The 16439-nt window shown below is 45.2% G+C and overlaps 1 protein-coding gene across 2 annotated transcripts; it reads right to left on the reverse strand.

Moving 5' to 3' along the window:
- Positions 1–10019: 10019 nt before the first annotated feature.
- LOC131468070 (uncharacterized) lies at positions 10020–15868 on the reverse strand. 2 transcript variants are annotated; one of them, XR_009241670.1, is made up of 2 exons: positions 10774–15868; positions 10020–10710 (listed from the first exon to the last, which is right to left on the reverse strand). XR_009241670.1 is itself a non-coding variant. In XM_058641930.1 (2 exons), the coding sequence occupies exon 2, from the start codon at positions 14850–14852 to the stop codon at positions 10845–10847; it is 4008 nt and encodes a 1335-aa protein (XP_058497913.1). In that variant the 5' UTR covers positions 14853–15065; positions 15154–15868; the 3' UTR covers positions 10020–10844. The 2 variants fall into 2 exon arrangements, 1 of the variants encoding a protein (XP_058497913.1); XM_058641930.1 differs by having other exon boundaries at positions 10020–15065; positions 15154–15868.
- Positions 15869–16439: the final 571 nt, after the last annotated feature.

Raw genomic sequence — 16439 nt, forward strand, 5'->3', positions numbered from 1 at the left:
TAATTAAACTAAATCAGATTGATAATTATGATTTTTGGATACAAAAAGAGCGGAACTCTGGTGATTATGGGGTCTCCGATGACGTCAGAGAGCCAGTGCTTTATGGCATTATTGATTCTGAAGCTGCATGGCATTGCAATTATTGTAAATGCAGCATCGACGGAATTAAACTACACACCATGTGGATGGAGGCATACGCCACTAAAATAGTGAAAAATAAAATTGGTTTAGTAACTTTATTCCCTTACGGCCTTAATACGTACTTATTGTCTATGGCAAAGAATCCATACCAATCCATAAACAAAAGGTTTCAGAAGCGAATTCAGTTTGACGGCGTCGCTGTATACACACAAACACTCCCTCAGTTAGGTCTGATAGTATTGCTTGACAGAGAGACAGAGAGAAGGAGGCAGAATAATTACATCAACAGCAACAACAAGCACTAAAGGTTCATAAAGTTGTATGATTCATTTGTGTTTGGTAAGTCATCCATACTGATGTGTCCATCAGTCTTTGGCTAGTATAATTATGGCTGTGAAGTTATCATTACATTTCATTGGAAATGGCCTTTAAAAATGTTTAAATTTCACATTTAAAACCCCGGAGGTACCCTGCAAAAATTGCCTTGTCTGGAAACACCACTTGGATAGCAAAAAATGTAACATTAAGTTAGAGTTCCGTAGTTTAAAAGTGTACAGACAATCAAATAATAAGACCGTTTCTCCATAATATAACAAACACATTGATGGAGCCTACATTCATTTAGAAAGTGCACGTGCACAGTAGCTTTTCCACCGTGTCATGCTTTCACTGTGTTGCATTGGATTTTCAGCAATTCCTCTTTCTTTTTTTCGTTGTTACTTAGAGCTGAGCTGAGCTGAACTGAACTGAACCAGTTCATAGTCACGTTGTTGTTTTTGGAGAGTGCATCAACAGGATGCAGCCGATGCAGAAGTCAAGATGGAGCCGTGTTTCACAACCCTTCAGATTTTTTGGAGCTTCTGGCCAACTTCCCATTTGAATGCAAGACAGCTGGAGAGGAGACTTTTTTTTTTTTTTAAAGAGGATACAGATGAGTCAATTATCATCTAAAAGAACATTTTTATTTACGCAGTTGTATTGAGATCTATTTTGCACTCCTCCTTTTCAATAAATCTGTCCTGTCTTTTCTTGCCCTCTCCCTCTCTCCCTCTCTCTCTCTCTGAGAGTAAAATACAGCAGAGGGTGGGTAATTACTTTGCGCTCCAACCTTAAAATAACACGACTGGCCCAATTACAGTCTGGGCCTCATTACACAGCCTCACAGAACAGAAGGAGAAACACTAGACCAATCAAAACAAAGAGAGGAAAGCGGAGATGTGAGGGACGACCACATTTGGATGGCATGTGTTGATTGAACATGTCTGTGAAGGGGATCGAACCATGTTCTGTCCTGTCCTGCCCCCCCCAACACTTCTCTCTGTTTTGTTACCCGACTTTGATCCGATATATAAAAAGGTAATGACTCTGGCCGACGCTCATCTGATCACACATTCAAATATTATTCCATGACCTCTCGTGTGGTCAGGATTGGGTAAGGTTGGGTCCGGGCCAGAGAATCCTGTTTACGCAAGAGTCTTCAAAGAGAGCCAGTGAAAGAGCACACTGCACAAGGGAAGGGAAGTGTAAATACCAGGCGGCTGCGGCTGTTGACAGAAAACATGCTTGCGCCATACATCAGTTACATATGGGTCGCTCCGAATCCTACAAACGATCCCGCGTGTCTTCACACACAGATGAAGCGCTGTCGTGTTTTGAGAGAGTGAAGCCGCGCTCACGTTCAGTCTCACAAACCCAGTCGTGAACCCTTAAATTCCTAGAAACCCAGAATGTTCTGGTGTAGATGTGATGTTGTTTGACTTGCTGTTATGGTTGGGCACTGTATCCCAAATTAGACTTACTCTCCTTTTTTTTCTCCCCAGTGACCACGGCTTGACAGGAAAAGCCTGCCAGTGCTTTCTCTGTATTTCTTTCTTTTTTGTGTGTGTGTGTGTGTGTGTGTGTGTGTGTGTCGGCCACTGAGTGCATGCTGGTTTATATGTGAACATGCATGGGTGTATTTATATACACACGTCCAAGTGTAAACTTTATAGCTGGGTGCCAGGTTTATGTTCTTTTCGTTTTTTTCACATTTTAAAGCCACAGGACGTCATTTTTTGTTGATACGATTGTTCGTGAAACAGTATAATGTATAACCATCTGAAACGAGGCTCTGTCATGCAATACTATCAGCGTTTATCCTTTCAAACTGCTCAATAACTAGGTTACAAGAACTCGTCCCAGGTGCTTCTTTGCCCTTGATATCCAGATTATAGCTAGACTGAGTCTGGACAGTTAAAAACCACATATGATGGTGGTTTTAAATAAGATTCAGGTCAGTTTTTCAAAGGTGTCCTCTGTGTCAATCACAGGATTGTAAGAGACTGTAGCTTTAAAAGTTACACGCTGCAGCTTTAATGCTTGCAGCCATTTTGTGGAAGCACAGGGTGTCATGTGGCGCTTGACAGCAGCACTGACGACTGGACAAGACAGAACACGGCCCTCACTCTTACTCACACACACACACCTGAGCGTGATCTGGCTGAGGCCCAAAGGTAATTTCTGGGGGAACTTTTAAAACATTTTACAGGCTTTTTTTTTCTCTTCTTCTTCTTCTCATCGACCTGTTCACCCCACTTTTGGGTGAATTTGAGATGGAAGTAGGACGAACAGGTCGTGTACTTACAGGTGATATAAGATGTAAAACGTGTGCGTGAGGGGGAGAGGGAAAACAGAGCAGAGGGGTGTTGTTTGAAGAAGTAGGATAGCAGAGAAGGAGGTGGTGGTTGGGGGGGTGTTGTGTGTTCAGTTTCAGTGCCTGGCACAGCTTGGCCTGGTTAGGCTCCAGGCCTCTCTGGGGGAGCCAAGTCTTCTCCCCAGGCGCTGCCAACTCCCTGTGGTGGTGTAGCTACATGTTCAATTATGCTCTGGAGCCTGCCTGTCTTTACCTATGCCTGGTAGGAAAACACTGCGAGCCATTGTGCATGTGTGTGTCTGTGTGTGTGTACAGTTTTAAGGACAGGAGTCATCACGTGAGTTGAACTCAAATCAAAATGATCCTTGATTGCAGTCACTCCTGCTGTTTTGTTTCAGGACAGTGGATGAATGAAATGTTGATTTTGTCATGGGATACAGCATGGACAGCATGATGGTGTAAGAGCACAGTGGCCTGCAGGCAGTCATAGTTTCCAGTAAATGAAAAGCAACATGTTTTATATAACGTGGCAGTGCACTATGTACAGTATGCTGGTGTGTGAGACCACAGCATCACTGGGCTGTTTCATAATCTGGAGCAGTTTTCATTACGGATTAATCTGTCAGTGATTGTCTCAGTAATTGAGTGGTTAGTGTCCATAAATGATCAGAAAAGGGTAAACAAAAAGTTAATGTATTTTTTCTTAAACCTCAAAATTGGGACTTCCTCATATTATTCTGTTTTTTGTTCTGCCCACAAACCAAAAACATTCATTATTATGTATTGTTGCTTTATTTGTGTATAGAGGACTTAAATACCCCCAGGAAATAGTATTCAGTATGAGGACTACTGGTCCTCACTCAGTATTCATTAGGAATTATTAAAATGAAATAAAAAAAAATAAAAAAAGAGTCTTAAAACTGCTGTGTTTTTAAACACAAGCCACATGTACGGATGCATTTCTGTTGTTAGAAAACAAGCGAAACCTGGGAGCTGCTGAGGTGACTGAAGTTGCTGCAGGATCACTAAAGAATGAACACATTTAACTGTCATGATACATTTAGAATTGAATTATTAATCCAGTGTTTAAAATGTGGGTGAATTCCAGAATGAAGCCCTATTCGCTTGGGATTATTATTACATGGGGATCTCTCGTAATGTACAATAACTGCAGAGATTATCTGGATCAGCTCACCACCAATTTTTGCCCACAATGGACAAATTGAACACATGTGATGCTAAATAGCAATAGCATGGAACCTTAACTATAAATGTGCTAAATTATACAATTTATGAACAATTTTCCTACTTTTTTTTCTGCAAAAATTAGAACTTTTAAGACCTGGATCACGACTTTGACCCATTTGCTGCATCTTTAATGACAGACTGGAAGAAGCTGACAGGATTTTGGAGACTGATGATATCATATTATGGAAAGGAGTGAAACTCACTACACGAGCCACATAATTGAAACTATGTATGATGAATTTAAAACAAATAATCCCAATCTCCGCAGATGTACATGTGGAAATTCCCATCAAGCAGGGCTTCATGTGTAAGCGCACACATGCACACACCGGCAGTGGCACCGGTGCATTCCTGTGGGTACGTTAAGTGTGTGCACGTGTGCGCCGACCTGCTTGCTGGCGTATCTGGAAGCATCCTTCAAGGGGAGAGGGGAGCAATTATCAGTGCCAATAAAACAACAACAAACAAACAATCATTGTTCTAGGCCTCACCTTGTTGTACCACACCCCTCCATAAACCTCACTTCACCAGGACAACTGACACGGAGAATGTGCTGCGCTGTGCTGCCTAAGCACTCTGCCTAAACGGCGTTTATGGAGTCGACATGCTGCTCACACGTGTACCTGTGGCTGTGCCCGTGTCAATTATGAACACGCAGAGGCGTCCGTAGTGAAAGCACATGCATGTAATGTATACACACACACACACACACACATTCCCCCTGTGGCTGTGATTTCAATAAACACCACAGGGGGAAGTTTTTCCATTAATACACCTCTTCCTCTGGTCTCAGCACAAAAAGACACAGTTTGCATTTAGTATTGATTTGGGGAAAGTGCGTAACCCTGTGTGTGTGTGTGTGTGTGTGTATGTGTGTGTTACTCATGTTCTGGCCCCTAAATCTGTTTCCTCTGTGACATTATGGGGTCCTGTCTTCCTTATGGGGACAAAAAGCAAGTCTCCATGACTTAAATGATTACATTATTAGGAGAAGACATGTTATATGGGTCGGTTAAGGTTAGGGTTAGGTCAGTAGTAGTAATGGTTAAGGTTAGAGCAAGTCTCCAGGAAATGAATGTAAGTTAATGTAATGTCCTGTAGTGACTGTGTGTGTGTGTGTGTGTTTATTACCTATATGGATGATTTTTGGCATAAACTCTTAACTTTTCAAGACCACTAGTCCTCCTCACTGACAACAAACACCTGGTCCTAGTGAGGCAGATTCTCATTTTTGAGGAACTGGTTAAGTTTAGGGCGAATATTTAAACTGTGGTTAGGTTAAGGTTATAGATTCAGGCATGGATTATGACCATAATCCATGACCATGGATTAAATGAAGTCAATGAATGTCTTTAAAAAGGATATCTGTGCAAACCTATGTGTGTTACCTCCATAGGACCTTGTCAGGACCCGTAGTCCTCATGGAGATGGTGGCTCAGTGGTAGAGTGAGTCGTCTCTCAACTGAAAAGTGCTGCAAGTCTACATGCCGATGTGTCCTTGAGCAAGGCACTTAACCCCAAGTTGCTCCTTTGAATGGGTATGAGAGATGTGTGATAGAAAACTGCGCCGCACATAGATGCATACTGTAGTGTGAGTCAGCTTTAAGTGGTCATCAAGACTAGAAAAGTACTTTATAAATACATTACCATTTACCAAAACCTGGTCCTAATGAGGCAGAACATCATTTCTGTGGAACTGCTTATGTTCAGGACTAAGATCTGGATTCATCTGGTGATGGTTAAGGTCAGGGATAACGCTTTGGTTTAGGGCATCCAAATGAATGGATGTCAATACAGTGTCCTCAGAAGAACTGCTTCGCAAACCCGAGTGTGTGTGTGTGTGTGTGTGCAGGTCAGCCATTGCCCCCTGACACAGCACAAATTCCCACACTTGTGTCTCATGTGCTCTGGTGTCTGACATTTAGCCAAATTCACTTAGACGTGACGTGTTAATCCATGTAGCCAGGTGTTAAACAGTGGGTTTAGTGTTTCATTAACCAGCTATATTTGTCTCTCATGGATGATTTACCCACACATTGACTTTCAGTCCTCAGTCATAACTGATTCAAACGGTTTTGCTTTTTGACGTAGAGCCAACAAACTTCTGAATATTAGCCTCTTAAAGGGAAAGTCCGGGTTATTTTGAAGTGGGCGGGTGAGGTACTGACCTACAGCCAACTCTCTGCCTGCACTGACAGGTGTTTTATTGCATTAATTGTCCAACTATTTACATTTATTCTAAGGCTCCAAAAACCAAACTATTTATTTCAAAGTGATTGCAAACTTGAACAAATATACTTATGAGTCCTATATTCATGTTTTGCTAATAAACCCTCCTTAATGTTAAACACTGGACCTATAAATCCAGGTTACAGCCTCGTGCTTCTCTGTCCTCTAACTTCACACCGTCTCCTCAATCTGTCTTGTAATTGTTCTTCCTCCATTTCTCCAGATTTAGCTAATTTAATAAAACATCTCGGCGTAGATGATCCCAGGAGAGTCCCTGCGCTCACGTTATGTTTACGCTGCATCCTTTGCAGAGGAGTGTGGCTGCATTTTTTTCTTTTTTTTCATAAACTTAAGAAACACGCAGCCTGAAAGCACTTAGCGCCTTACATGCTATATGCAGCCATGCATGGATTTTAGCATGTCTGGCTGTGTAATATCTGAGGCCACTGTTTTGTTTATGTCTTATTACCCATGTGAGTGCAGTCACATGGGAGCTACATGTGTAAACATCATGCCCAAAGAGGCCTGCGTTACGTGTGTGTTTGTTTGTGTGTGTGTGTGTGTGTGTACACACGTTTAAATGAGAAATCTCCAGAGGTTTTTTTTTCAGTCAGTTGGGTTTTTCCCGCTTCTCCAGCAACATACACAAGTGATGCACACTTGGAGTGAGACTGTGTATTTTGAATGACCTCAGGCTAAATGTTTACAGAATGTACAAATGTATTAAAAGATATGACATCACGTGTTTTTGGTTTTTTTATGCGGCAAAAGGATAGAAAAAACAGCCCTTCTGGCAGTGTTGAGTAAAACATGCTAAATGGGTCTTAAAAGACTTTACTGATACCTTCCAGTAATTTAAATCAAACATTTGAACTTGTAAATTGATGGTGGAGATAAATGGGAACATTTTCTCGGGCAGGGATCCCAGTAAATGTGCGGCTGTTTTACAAATAGAATGGGTCTATGAGGTTTTTCCGTCTGTCTGGGCGCACTGTTGGGTTCTGTCGGGTTTGTTTGGAGTTGTCCAATCAGGCGTGTGGTTATATGGACACAAACTGACATCAAAGACGTGACACTGCCACCATTCAGATTCCTGGCCTACTTATCTCCCTCTTTATCTCTGTCTGTCTATTGCAGTCGGTCCCTACCTCGTAAAATGTGTTAAATACACTGCAGGATACATTTATTTCAAAAAGTATAATCTAATGCACAGTATATGTTGTATAGCTCTATGTTTGTCTAGCTGACTTACAGTATGTTCATGTTCTTCAGTGAATCCCCTATCTGCTCTATGCTAAGTAACTTTAAGTACCTATAAAAGCATTGTTATTATTGATGTTACTGATTAACAAAAAGACAATACTTGTTTGCCCTCACTTTATTAGCTATACCTATTCAACTGCTCATCAACACAAATGTCTGAGATAAGGACACATGTTTGTGGAAAACTTGAGGAGATCCTCAAAGTACTTCCTTCCACGGCTCGACTGGGGAAACAGGTCAAGCGTTCCCCAGCCTCGCTGGAGGTAGTGTGAACAGAAGCTCCTCCCCTTCCTGAGGTGTCGAATGGTTTACCAGAAGTTTCTTCAAGGCCAAGTCAGAGTCTTAATCTATGGCCTTACCGAAGTCCTTCCACATGAAGCCTCATGTCTTGCTGCCTCTGGAGTCCCATGAGCCAGCCATGCCCTTAAGAGCACCCTTCACCTCCACCAGGAGATTCTGGGATGACCACTGCAATCAGTCCCTGATACGACCACAGCTCCAAACAGCAGCTGCTTCGACAATGGCAATGGAATGTGCGAAACACGGCCCATTTGAGTTCCACGTACGTATGTCACCACCCTCGGAATGTGGTAGAAGCATGTCATTCATATCATTATTCATTCATTCATTGTCTCTAACCTTATCCTCCACAAGCACATAGGGCAGAAAGGCAGGGCACATCTTGGACAGGTCACAAGTCCGTTAGAGGGCAGTCGCTCTTGTCAGAGCAGTAGTTCCATATCAGATCCTTTGGGCCTCAGTTGTTGAGGCCCGTTGGTTCTGGCACGATTTACGGTGGATCGCAGGTTGCGAGCCTGAGACCCACGCACTTTGAGCATCCGCCTTCTCCAGCGGCACCATTGGGGATGGAGCCGTGCTGGTTCTGGTTGGGGTGCTTGCAGCGAGCTGCCGGAAGACTTGATTACAGTCAAGGTCCACCTTAGACCATACTAGCCCACCTGGCCCTGCTCTTATACGTCAGTTGCAAGACAACTGCTGTTGGAGACCATCGTAACCCAAGGGCCTGCTCAGTTTAGTGGTGCTGGCCACACCCGCCAGTCGCAGAGTGAGTCGTCACAGTCACCTGTGCACTTTTTCAGGTTGGGGTGCACTGATCCCACGCACGACCTCCCCACTACACCTGGATGCAGTTTAGTGTCATACCCAGGACATAGAGGGCAAACATTCACACCTATGGTTCATTTAGAATCTCCAATTAATCTGGATTAACCTGGAGAAAACGGAAAGGCCTTCCGTCCAAACGGGATTCAAACCAGCGACCTTCTTGCTGTGAGGCAACAAGCATTACATAGTAGTAGTACTAGTAGTAGTATATTAGGATGGTACCTGATTAGATTGACTTCATTTATTGGTTCATTTCTTCAGCAGTTCTTCATGATTGTCTACAGTAATCTGGAATTTATGAAAAAAAATAAAGATAACAGCTTTTAGCTGGGCTGCTATTCTGTGTTCACCAATATTTTCTCTTCCACCTCAGCCGTCTCACAGAACCATCATTTCAGAGTCTCATCGGATTTAAAAACTGGGAGTATCACAGTCCCAGTATAGGACATTAAAGCTGGAGCCACACTGTAACCATACTGTATGCTTTTCCATGGCAAACCATAATAACCCCGATGACCTGAGATATTATGACTCCGCTCGGGAGCGCGGCTAGACAGCGATGGTCTCCACCCATAACTTGACTGTGTTGCTGCAGAGAGAGAAATGACCGTCATATCTAAAGTACTGAAGAGGAAGACCAGAATTTCTGTGGGTTAGAAACAGTTAATCTGTCTCACCCTCTCAGCTCTCGCTCTCCCCCGTCTGTCTGTCTGTCTGTCTGTGTCTTTTTAGCTCACAGAGTCGTACAACTTGCAGACCGTGACTCCTCTGACCAGAGGTGTGTGTAGGAACACACGCACACACACACACACACACACACCCGCAGACACACACACACACACTCCCACTCCCACACCTCCTCGACCTTTCCCACAGCAGGGCAGACACCCGACTGTTTATTTAACCATTAGTCTGGGGGAGGGGGCGCCTAGAGAGCTGGAGGGCGGGGGGGCAAGAGAGAAAGGCACTGGTTTTATGAACCACATTGTGTATACATACAACGTATGCACACTTACACATACATAACACATGCTTAGTGCACAACTACAGTCAGTGCACTGGATAAAACCTAGTGTTTATGGTTAAAAAACATAAAGATAGATGATTAGAAATATACTTTATAATAATTATTGGATACAGTTCACTGTAGATTACCAATATTTTATAAACAAGAACATTACAGGACTGAGAATAATATTAGAAAATGTTTTTTAAGTTTACTTAAACCTGCTCTAAGTGATTTTGACGTTTTTGTCTAGTGAGTTCCACGATTGATTAATCCATCTATTATTTTCATGATTGTCTGGTCTGTAAAAGTCCCCAAATGGTCTGTATTTATATACATATATATATACGTATATATATATTGTCCAGATTTCTGCTGGTTGGTCTTTCCAGCTCAATACTCCCTTCTGGAAAGGGTAACCAGAACAAGTACGGCGGGCACAACTCGACTGTCTTTCTGAAGGTTTATTCCACATACACGGTTAAGCAGCAGTTAGACAGTTAGACAGTTTGTTAGCTACTAACCACAGTCAGTTAGAGAGTCAGTCAGGTTATAAAACCGACAAGTCGTACAGGTTCTGATGATAGATGGATTTACAAAGGCACATACGAAAGCAATACATAACAAAACATGGCTTTGACGATGCACCTTAAAGGCACTTTAAAGGCAACGGTGCTTTGATACCAGTTACAACAATGAACAGATAAATAGAATGAAAGACAAATAGCTTTGCCTGCTAGAAAGTTCTACACCTCCCACTTGGCCTACTGATTCCTAAATCCAAGTAGGCCACAACAACCACAAATTTTGCCTTTCGAAATGGCTACATTGCTGGGTACGAACGCGTTACACACAATTTTACCTTTCAAATGGGTACATAAAGCTACATCGCGGGGTATGAACGTATTACACAGACAATTTTTTAACTTTCAAATGGATACATAAAGCTACATCGCTGGGTACGAACGTATTACACACGATGTGAATGACAGATACAAATGACAAATAAAGGTTTCACATTGTCCTTGATGACGCAGTGACGCCCTTTACTGAAACACACCACCACCTCTCGTGGAGGATGGTGGAGGGGGGGGTCTTGATCCTTTTTCTTTCCGAAACACACCACCACCTCTCGTGGAGGATGGTGGAGGGGGGGTCTTGATCCCTTTTTCCGAAACACACCATCATGTGGTGGGGAATCTATTTCTGTCCCTCCACTGGCAACAGAACCACCAGCCTTCTGACATCTCTGTGAAGGATGGTGGAGGGACGGTTCTCCTTTTCTTTGCCTTTCCCACTTTGTCCACTGGAAACCGGACAACTTTGGCACGTCCTCACTTTCACATCTCGTACTACGCCTTTCACATCAGGATGGGCCTCCACAACTCGACCGAGCCTAAACTGGCCTCTCAGTGCATTCTGGTCAGCCAACCACACTAAGTCTCCCACCGTGACGTTCCTTGCGGATGCGTGCCACTTCTGTCGAACGAAGAGGCCCGGGCCCGCCAGCTGGCTCCACCGCTTCCAGAACTTGTCAACCTCGATCTGGACCGCTCTCAGGCACACAACGGGGTAAGTCAGGTATTCAAACCTTCGAGAGTCCCTGCTAGGCCAAGCACGGCCAAGCAGAAGTGAGTTGTGAGTGATGACTCCTACAGTCTCGTCTTGTACCTGGATTCTTGCGCCGATTGGTCTTTCGTTTGACAGATTAGCTGCCAGGTAGGGGAGAGTCTGCAACTGCAGTGCTGTCAGGTGACTTTCCACCCCGATGTTGCTCGACGCTCTCCTGAGTGTATGGACTGCTGGGTGAAACACCCACGACCAGTCGGTCCAAGTGGCGGTTGCTTTCTCCTGGACTTGATCCCTGTCGATGTTGCTAAGGAATTCGTAGAGTTCCTTTAAAACTGGCTTGGTGCCCACGAAGTTGGTCCCTTGATCCGACCAAAGTTTTCTTGGGTGGCCCCTGAGAGCCGTGAAGTGCTGGTACGCCTTTAGGAATCCATCCGTCGACAGATCTTCCACAACGTCAGCATGCTTTGCTCTCGAAGCCATGCACCTGAGTACCACACCCCGGACTTTCATCTTTATTCCCCGCCTCACAGTGTCTCTGATGACGTAGCGGGATGACGTAGGGGGATCTTGGAATGCAGTTTCAAGTTCGGTCACTGTCAGTACTACCTCCCACTTTGCTGGAATAGGGGCTCTCCCTATACGAGCAACCCACTTCTTTACAGCCTTTTGGGCATAACTGACCCCTCCACAGAGCTTAGCTAGAGGGTTGTACCTTTTCAGACCCATGAGTGCGGCTCCCCACAGTGTCTCATCTTTCTTGGTCTCAACAGGGATCGATTTTGGCTCCGACTGGAGCCCTGCTAGAGACTTGCTAACTCCATCTGTGAAATTCCGGCCTTCACCACCGGAATTTAACAACTTCTGCGCTTGGGTTCTGGTGAGGGCTGCTGCAAAGTCTTTCTTCTGGAGTTTACTCACTGTCTCTGTAGCATCAGCTGCCACTTTTGTGGCAGATTTCATAGGCCAATCTTCAACTGGACTAGACAGGAACTCGGGACCCTTCTGCCACGCGGAGTTTTCGTCTAGTCGCTCGGGTGAACACCCTCTCGTGATAAGATCAGCGACGTTGACTTCACCTGGGATCCACCACCAATCAGTTACGGGCCCAGCCTTCTGGAACTCTCCGACTCTATCTGCAAAGAATGTTTGAAATCTGTAACTGTCTCGCTGGATGGCTCCCAGCACTGTCTGAATGTCTATGAAGTGATACCACTTTCCCACAGTCAATCTCCCATGCTTCAGCATGTATTCCTTCAGGCGTGCGGCGAAGACAGCCCCACAGATTTCGACTCCGACTGCATCGCCTTTTTGGTTTAAGGGGGTTAACTTGGACTTTGAGTCCACCAACCGGGTAACTACACCATCTGACGTTTCCCATCGCAGGTACAGTATGGCGCCGTAAGATTCACAGCTTCCGTCAGAGAATGTGATTCCCCAGGGCTTGCCCCTCCAGCCGGAGGGTGTGAGGTTTCTGTGGAACTTGATGCTCCCCAAGCGAGTGTACTCCTTGAACAGCTCGATCGGTTTCCCTCGGAGTTCGTCAGAGAGGGACTCATCCCAAGTGTCCTTAGTGAACTTGCCAGCCTCCTGGGAGGCCTTCCTCACAGGAATCACACCTTTTTGCTCCACAGGTGTTGTTAGATCGTTTGGGTCGTACAATCCAGTGATCTGGCTCAGTAGGACGCGACGAGTTAATGGGTTTGGTGCTTTTACATCCACTTCTCCTTCAGTAAGTAGAGTAATTTGGTCAGGCTTTGCCTCGTCCTTCCTCCCACTTTGACCAGACCGGACCCAGGGCTTGAGGTAGAAGCCCCTTGCTTTCAGGATCTTCTCCACTCCCTCTAGGATCCTCCTCCAGTCGACCGGCTTCTCATGGTAGCTGGGTCTCTCAGAAATGTAAATGGGGATTGGCTCACTGAACTTCAAAAGCTCTACTCTTGTGGGTAATGACTTTTGGCCTTTCAGGAAAGGCGCCAGGAACAATAAGAGCTTCTCGAAATGGTTTCCCTGGAAGGCATAGTTCTTGGGGCTGCTCCCATGCGCAAGCCACCGTGTTAGCATTTTCTCAGAAAGTCTGCTCTCTAAAGGCAGTATCACCAGGTGCTTCTGCTCTTGTTCAGTGAGCTCTGGCTCCAATGAGCTGTGGCTTCTCTTCAGTTCCTTTGTCTGAGCCTCCAAACCTGTCTGGTTTGGAGTTAGCAGTGGTGTGGTTAGCAGGAGTTGGCTGGTGTTGGTAGCCAAGTCCTCCTGTGCTAAGCTCAGTCTTTCTTCTGGTGCCTTAAGGTCTTGATGCAGAGTAGACTCTTCTGACTCTTTCTGGTAGAAGTCAGACTGAAGCTCAGTGAGATTCTCCTGATTTTGCACCAAGGTCTCCTGCGGCTCTGCAGTTTGGGTCTCTTCTGGTGCCTTGAGGTCTTGATGCAGAGTAGACTCTTCTTCTTCTGACTCTTTCTGGTAGAAGTCAGACTGAAGCTCAGTGAGATTCTCCTGACTTTGCGCCAAGGTCCCCTGCAGCTCTGCAGTTTGGGTTCTTTCAGAGCTCAGCAGCTCAGGCATCTTGGCCCTCAGTTTACTCTGCTCCTCTACCTTCTTGACATTGACTTCCGTTACTTTCTGTAACTCTGTCACTTGACCCTTCAGTCTCTTCTTCTCTTCTTCAAAGGACTCTGTGGGACCCGCTTGCGCCTGGATACTCTCCCAGTCAGCCGTCCTGCTCCCAGAAATCTTAGGCAAGCTAATCGGAGTGATCTTTGCTTTGGGTCGGGCCCACTGAGAGCTGTCTTCTCCCCCTGTGACTGTACCAAAGTTGCTGGTGGGCACAGTTCCCCTTTGTCCCATGCTGGTGTTGGTGGGAGCAGTGTGAAACCTCGGTGGTGTACTGGTGAGGGTTGGAGGCTGAGTAAAGCTGACAGTGGGTCCATAGTTAGGTTGTTGAGGCTGTTGAGGAGGTTGATGAGGGGGACTGGTGCCAGCTACGGTGCCCTGCCTAATAGCCGAGTGGGTGCGAACAGGTGGGGTGGTACTAGCATGAGCTACTGGTCGGGTATGCCCATCTCCCCGTTTGTTATCCCGGCAGCATGACCACTCATCCATCAGTTCCTCCTTTTTAATTTCCAATGTTAAAAGGAGTCTCCACTTTTCTTTCCCGTATGGCTGATAGTCTCTCCAAACATGCACAGTGTCTCTGAGTTCGTGGAGTTCTTGATCCAGTCCCTTCCTTCTGGCCTCTTGCTGACACCGCTGTAGTGCGCTTTTCCTGCCGAGTACCTCGGCCTGGTCGAAAGCTAAATTGAACCGTGCCACAAGGGTGCTTATTTCTGGCTCAGCATCCTTAAACCACAACATTTCCATTGTCTCATGGTACCTTTGCCCAATGGCGTCCCTCTTTGTCAGAGTGTCTCTTAACTCACAGTTGTCGTCCGTTGAGTCTATTTGTTCCAGTTCTTCGATATATTCACTGCAGGCGCCGACGAAAGTATCATAGTCGTTTTCCAACCCTGCCAACTCTTGCGACAATTTTCCTGTGCCTAGACGACCAGCTTTGAAATTAAGGCAGTTTATACGCGTCGTTAGGCTCCGCTGTGCATTTGATCGCTTCCGTTGTAGGTCTTCCAGGTCTGGCTTGTCGTCTGCCATTTTTGTTCTTTGAACTCCGGAATTGGAATTGTTCAAATGATTTGACTCTCTGGTTCGTTGCCAGTGACTTGTTCAAAGGATTCAGTTCTTTGCAAACGACACGTCTTTTTGGCACACGAATGTCAACGCCCCCAACTGTCGACGTCTCAATGTCACAGTCTGTGAGGCTCTTCGCCCAGAAGAGCTCTTTGTTCCTTGTGCAATCCTCACAACCTTATTCACGGCTGCGTTAGCTCTTTGTTCCGGCTTCTCCTCTGTGAGGCTCTTCGCCCAGAAGAGCCCTGAATTCCAAGTGCACAACCTTATTCACGGCTGCGTTGGCTCTTCTGTTCCAGCTTCTCCTCTGTGAGGCTCTTCGCCCAGAAGAGCTCTGAATTCCAAGTGCACAACCTTATTCACGGCTGCGTTGGCTCTTTGTTCCGGCTTCTCCTCTGTGAGGCTCTTCGCCCAGAAGAGCTCTGAATTCCAAGTGCACAACCTTATTCACGGCTGCGTTGGCTCTTCTGTTCCAGCTTCTCCTCTTTAGTAATTCACGACTGATTCGCTTCACCAGCGTCCTGGTGCTCCACGATTGTCGTCCTCCGCTCGGCTGTCCGTACTGCACTGATACGTTGCCAACAACGGTTTTATAACTGTCCAGATTTCTGCTGGTTGGTCTTTCCAGCTCAATACTCCCTTCTGGAAAGGGTAACCAGAACAAGTACGGCGGGCACAACTCGACTGTCTTTCTGAAGGTTTATTCCACATACACGGTTAAGCAGCAGTTAGACAGTTAGACAGTTTGTTAGCTACTAACCACAGTCAGTTAGAGAGTCAGTCAGGTTATAAAACCGACAAGTCGTACAGGTTCTGATGATAGATGGATTTACAAAGGCACATACGAAAGCAATACATAACAAAACATGGCTTTGACGATGCACCTTAAAGGCACTTTAAAGGCAACGGTGCTTTGATACCAGTTACAACAATGAACAGATAAATAGAATGAAAGACAAATAGCTTTGCCTGCTAGAAAGTTCTACATATATATATATACGTATATATATATACGTATATATATAGTGCTTTTCTAGTCTTTCTAAGTTGCTGTACACTATAGTTTTGCCATTCACACATTCACACAGCAGCACATTTTCTGTCACTCATCTTTCATACACATTCCCACGCTGCTGGCACAGCCGTCAGGGGCGTGGGGTTGAGTGTCTAGGGACACATCAGCATGTAGACGTGCAGAGCCAGGAATCAAACCCACAACCTTTGAGGTGAAACCACTGAGCTACCGTCGCCCCCCCAAAACAATTGTGGGAAACATCAGTTTTTGTCGTTGCCTTAATGACAAAATCACCCTTGGTCCGCTTTTGACGCTCAGTTTGAACTTTAGTAGTTGTCTCGACCGAGTCGCTATCATGTGATTAGGTACGAGTCCTGTGGCAAAAACAACATTTGCTCATTAGAACTGATGTCACAAACTCGAGTATCTACCAATACCAATATTAGTCGGATACAGTCATTTAAGACCATTTATGAACTATGAAACTGTCATTTCAGTCATTTCAAAGACATATTTCTCCCACTGTGCAGCAAATA

Source organism: Solea solea, chromosome 11, assembly GCF_958295425.1.
Source record: "Solea solea chromosome 11, fSolSol10.1, whole genome shotgun sequence".
NCBI classification, from domain to species: Eukaryota; Metazoa; Chordata; class Actinopteri; order Pleuronectiformes; family Soleidae; genus Solea; species Solea solea.